At 51.7% G+C, this 5753-nt stretch overlaps 1 protein-coding gene across 1 annotated transcript in view; it reads left to right on the top strand.

Moving 5' to 3' along the window:
* Nucleotides 1-3481: 3481 nt before the first annotated feature.
* The window catches only part of LOC114069843 (cullin-9-like), a 19918-nt gene continuing 17646 nt past the window's right edge, over nucleotides 3482-5753 (top strand). Inside the window, exons 1-3 of the mRNA XM_027906920.1 lie at nucleotides 3482-3588; nucleotides 4147-4209; nucleotides 4525-5188. Of these exons, the coding sequence (XP_027762721.1) occupies nucleotides 3585-3588; nucleotides 4147-4209; nucleotides 4525-5188 (731 nt within the window). The 5' untranslated portion in view covers nucleotides 3482-3584. The remainder of the gene's footprint in view (nucleotides 3589-4146; nucleotides 4210-4524; nucleotides 5189-5753) is intronic.

The raw sequence follows: 5753 nt of genomic DNA, 5'->3' as shown, positions 1-5753 counted from the left end.
CCCTGCTGCTACAGGGTGTCTGACTGCATCCCCTCCCTGGCTCCCCAAAGGCAACTGCTGGTTAAACGCTAATGGTGTATTTTATTTAAGTGCAGACTTGTAAGAACACTTGTGTATCAGGGATGAAATGGCATTTATTGTGTGGTGACATTTTTAGTTAATTTTACTGGTTTGAGGGGTGTGTGTGCGCGCGTGTGTGTGTGCGTGTGTGTGTGTGTGTACGCATAAGTGTGTTTGGGATTATTTTTTTTTTCCCCTCCAGTTTCCAGGGTTGTGTTTCTGGAAGGATGTGGAAGTAATCACAGTACTATGTACAGAGCTTTCTTTTGTATTAAAAAAAAATTACTCTTTCAATAAATGTTATCATTTTGTGCACAGATTTGGAATCTCGACCGTGCTTTGCGGGAGGGGATGACACGTACCTTAGGGGCAACGTATGGGGATCAAAGGCAGATTCCTGCATCTGTTTGTTTACTGTCAAGGATGGGGGTCTATCTGAGCGTGATGTGGCAAAGAGGGTCTCTTTACAAAAGTCTCCATCCCTACTGCCTCCTGCACAGGTGAGACCTGACCACCTGGACTTCTACTCTGGGAGTCCCAAACCTAGTGCAGGACCAGAGGGGGCCCATGGCTTACAGCAGGGCTGTGAGGGCTGTCCTTTCTGAAAGCTCTGGAACAGTGTTGCTGGGGAGCAGGGCATGGTGTCAGTCAAGAGAAGTAAAAACCAGGAATGAGAAGGAATGGGGAATTTCGAAAAAGAATTGTTCTAAATCATGGGGGTTAATAGGGAGGAGCAGGGGGACTGTTAAACTCCCTGCAGAAAACTGCTATGAGAAATTACGGCAATATTCAAAATCCAAACTGGAGAGACAGGAGGTCAGGTCAAAGGCAAATACCTAGAAGCCAGGTCAAGGTCACATGGGGGCTCAGTAAAGTGTGTAAAGCTGTGAATGAAACCAAAAGGAAAGGGGCTCATTACAGTCCTCAGGGCTGCTTGGGCAACAGGCTGCCAGCTAAAAATGCTGCTATGTAGCTTCAGATCCTGGAGTGGATACCAGGATAGTGCGAGGAAAGCTTAGAACTGATAAAAGTCTGTGCAGTGGAGGCACAGCACCATTCCTCAGAGTGCCATTTGGAGAAAATATGTCAGTGCAGCAGGAGAGAAGATTGCACAAGAAAGCCTTAGGAGGAAAACACAGCTGAAATGGCTCTTTCCTCATGAGGAGGTGATGTGCTTCACTTTTACAGATTACACCACAGCCAGCCCCATGTGCAACATGCCTACAACAGGTGTGTCTCGTGGTTCAGCACACAAACCTCCTATCAGCACAAGCAATCCCATGTCACTTGTGCACAGCGGGCCGTCTGTGACATATGGAGCAAGACACCACAGATGTAATCTTTATTTTTAGGATAAATGACCTACTAAGCATAGAATCAAGACCATTGGAGCCAAGACATAAGCAGGCCACATGAACACCACAGAAAACCTCTCAGTGGCACAAACAAGATGTCTTGGTAGCGAACAGGGAAGGAAAATGACATGTTAAGTGAGAACGCGGAGATTTCAAGAGCATCCATGGGATTCTGGAAAGAGAGCATCAACAGCATCAGCAGAGATTACATGCACTAATGGTGGAAATCAAGAGCCTGGCTTGGAAACATGAACATTTACAGCCCACCATTGCTTTAGAGGATGATCTCCACAAATGCAGCACTGATGCAGCACTGCACTGTTTTATGCAGCCTACAGTTAATTGCAATTATATTGTTTGGATTAATTGCTGATTGCTATTGTAAAACATGGAAATTATCTGATCAGTTACATTAGTACTGAGGGTAGAAATTAACTTGGGCACATGCATGAAGTTGCTCCAGCATCAAATAAGAAAGTAGAGTCTCATCCATTTTGCTGATTTTAATGTCTGTTTATATTTTAAAACAAATGTTAGCCACAATCCAGGTTTCTGATGACGGCTGTGAGGCCTGCCAAGAAAGGGAAACATGGATAAAGGATAAGAATTTAGATTTTACAGTATGGGCATTTCACATCAGTGTAACACCAAAGGTCAAAAGGAACTGGAAACAGGACAAACTTGTGTGCAACAGGCTTCGATTGTCTCTCTAGGAACACTGAGAAAAGCACAGTCTCAGAGCCCCAAACCCGCCAAGAGCCAGTGCAGCTGTCACTGAAGCCAAATGGTGGATGGAGGGACGGTGGGTACAGGGCTGGCACCGCCCCAGGGCCATGGGCCTGATGTTGATGTAATTTTTGATTAATAGTTATTATTACATTATTATTTGCAGTAATAATGTTAGTGCTGACATCACATGCTTTTAGCCTACCTTCCACCCATCCTGCTACAGCCCTTGATGAAGATGATTAATAACTAGGGAAATTGTACCAACACACGGTGCAACACATTATCAGAAAGCCTCTTGAGCTCTACCAAGTGCAATCTTCAGCTCCCACCTCCATTTCTTTTCATTTCTAATATCAGCCAGGAGAATCAGAAGATACTCTGATCTTCTGTGTTTTTCTGCCTCTCAACACTGGCAGGGAGGGACGGCAGCCCTGTTACCCCTGGCTGTAGTGTGTGGCCGCAGACAGGCCCCTGCACTCCAGCTCCAGCTGCAGCTTGCATCCCCTCACCCCAGAGGGACGAGGGAAGGGGAGCCAGCAATGCTCTTGTGGCCAGGAAGGGCAGTAGTATCCTGAGGTGCATTAGGAAAAGCATTGCCAGCAGATCGAGGGAGGTGATCCCGCTCCTCAGCCCTGGTGAGGATCACCTGGAGAGCTGTGTCCAGTTCTGGGCTCCTCAGGACAAGAGACACAGAGCTCCTGGAGTGGGTCCAGCACAGGGCAACAAAGAGGATTAGGGGACTGGAGCATCTCCCTTACAGGGACAGGCTGAGGGAGCTGGGCCTGTTCAACCTTGAGAAGAGACGACTGAGAGGGGACCTCATCAATGCCTATCAGTATCCGAAGGGAGGGTACCCAAAGGATGGAGCCGGGCTCTGCTCGGTGGTGCCGAGCAATAGGACGGGAGGCAACAGGGAGAAACTGATGCACGGGAAGTTCCACCTGAACATGAGGAAAAACTTCCTTAGTGTGCAGTGACCGGGCACGGGAACAGACTTTCCAGAGGGGCTGTGGAATCTCCCTCATTGGATATATCCAATAACTGTCTGGTCACAACCCTGAGCCCTGTGCTGTGGGATGACCCTGCCTGAGCAGGGAGGTTGGACCAGATGACCCGCTGTGGTCCCTTCCAGCCCGACCCCTTCCGTGATTCCGAGCGCGGAACACGCTGCCCCCGCCGCTCCCTGTCCCTCGCCGCCTCCCGTAGTGCGGACCCGGAAGCGCGGCAGGTGGTGCTGCTGCTTCCGCTCCCTCCCGGTGGCGCCGGGGCCGCTGCGGCAGCGGAGGCTCCGAGTGCCGGTGCGGGAACGGGTGGGGCAGACACCTCCCGACGGGGCTCCTTCCTTTTCCCTGCGCCGGGGGTCGGCCGACTCCCCGCGCACCGGGACCGGGCTGTGCCCTGCCCTTCCCGGCCTCGCTGCGGCTCCAGCGGCGGCGGTGCATGGGTGAGCGAGGCTGTGGGGCGCGGCTCGCTGGGGTGTCCGGAGGGGCCGAGGCCGGGCCGGACCGGACCGGACCGGACCGGACCGGGCCGGGCTGAGCTGCTGAACGCCATGCCGTGATGCCCGGTGGACTCGGTATCACAGCTCTGGCACGGAGTGCAGCACCTTTGTCACAGCGGTCTGCCAGTTGGGCTGTGTGTGGGTTGTCGTGGCCTCTGGCGCACGTTCATTCATCGCACGTGGTGCAGCAATGCTTCAGGTGCCCTAAGCCCGAATTCTCCCCTACCTAGCTACAAGTCCGTTTGGCCCCCTTCTTCTGGGCTCTGCTTGAAAGAGGTTTTTTCGTGCTAAATGGCATGATGTGGGAATGGGGTGAAGTTACCAAACTTCAGAGACTTCTGTTTTACTCTGATTTTCATCTTATGTGAACTTTGTAGCATGGGGCTTTTTCTCTGTGTGTGCACCATCCAAGCTCATTTAAGGATAACAATTGTTTGGTTTATCGTATGCCATCTAAACACTTACAAACCACATTACAATAACTTAGTCTTGTTATTACAGAGACTGCAAGAAGATTCCCATCTGGCTTGCTGCAAATTCCAAGGAAGACACAATTGAAGGTAGGTGTGAATTCTTCTTATAAGAGGGACCATTTTGCCTTGTTTGGTTTTTTTTTTTGAGGAGAACCTCTGTCTGTGTGTGCCAGTAATGCTGGGACCAGCTTTTTATATGAAAGATGGTCTTATTTTCTTGAAAGGCAAATGTGAGCCTTTGCAAAATGGGTTTTCCTTCACAGCTTTATCCTGGGTGTAGGGTGTCAGGATCAAAAGCTGTGCCTCAGCCAGTTCTACTGTCAGGCAACTGAGGTGCTCTCTCACATTTTCCCTAGATGCAGCTCAAAAATAAAAGCTTGATTCTGCTTCCCCTCTGTCTCTGCAGGCACATCTGCTGCCATGGTGAATGAGAAGCACAGTGGCAACCTGCTTGTGCAGCTGGGACCCAAACTGCAGGCCTACCCGGAGAAGCTGCTCCAGCAGCGGCGAGGCCGCGATGGCCAGCCCGAATACCTGATCCAATGGAGTGTGATTAGGTTAGAAGAGAGAGCAGTGGGAGGCAGCAGTGCCTCCTCTGCAGAGACCAAGCCAGAGAACATCTCAATGTGGATGTCTGCAGAAGAGGTCTGTGCCAGCTGCCCAGCTCTCCTGGGCAAGAGGAAGCTGGAAGGGCGGTGGGTGAAAGAGGAGAAGGCGCCCAGCCCATTGGCTGCAGATGTCCCGCTGGACGAAGCCTCGCTGCTGGAGATGAAGGCCGATGTCAGGAGCCTGGTGCAGCGAGCCGAGCGGCAGGTGGCCGAGGCCGGGACGCCCGAGTGCTCCATCCTGAGCACTGTGCACGTGCTGAGCGCCTACGCCAGCATCGGCTCTCTGGTGGGTGCCTTCAGGGAGACGGGAGCCCTGGACGTGCTGATGAAGATGCTGTGCCACAGGGAGAAGCAGATCCGCCACGGTGCCGGCAAGATGCTGCGGGCCCTGGCTTCGCATGATGCAGGTGGGGGCTGCTGCTGCTCAGATCCACTGTGGAGGTGCTGCTGGGCAGCTGAGGGGTGCCAGTCCTTTCGTAGGGGTGAGATGCCTGGGAAGCAGCATGTCTTGGGGCTTGTTGGCAAAGGGGAAGAATTAGTCTGGATCTTCTGGACTTCCTCAGTTGTAGTTGTCTGGAGTGCTGTGAGAGTTAAAAACTCTTTCCCCTGACAGATTCCTGAGCTGGGATGCGATTAACTGTTAGAAGGACTTATGCCAAGGGAATTGGCAGAGTATTGGGGTGGCTTTGCTGCATGCTGTCAGTTGGAAAGGCTCTGGCCTATTCTTGGCAGGGAGCCTTTCCTCAGGCCCTGAATTCTCACCTAGAGGCTGGTTCTAACCCAGTTTTCTCGTTTAAGAGGAGCTGCCATGACTTGAAAGTGCCTGATGAGGCTTGGGTGCACCTGGAAGGTTGCTGGCTGTGGTGTAATCCCGCAAGAGATCTGGCTTTCCCTGTCCTAGTGTCTGAGTTCATGCAGCTCTGTAGTAGAGCAGATGAGGGGCTGATTCAGGTTAAAACTTCTTTTCTTCCCTGGGACCCTGATGTGGAGTCAGTTATTTGGGTTGCTGCTTAGGGTGAATCTTGGC

The sequence above is a fragment of the Empidonax traillii genome, unplaced genomic scaffold, assembly GCF_003031625.1.
Source record: "Empidonax traillii isolate 1590-97213 ecotype Southwest subspecies unplaced genomic scaffold, ASM303162v1 scaffold1373:size132633, whole genome shotgun sequence".
NCBI lineage: Eukaryota > Metazoa > Chordata > Aves > Passeriformes > Tyrannidae > Empidonax > Empidonax traillii.
The sequence above is the reverse complement of the archived record's forward strand: the minus strand, read 5'-3'. Positions and strand labels throughout refer to the sequence as shown.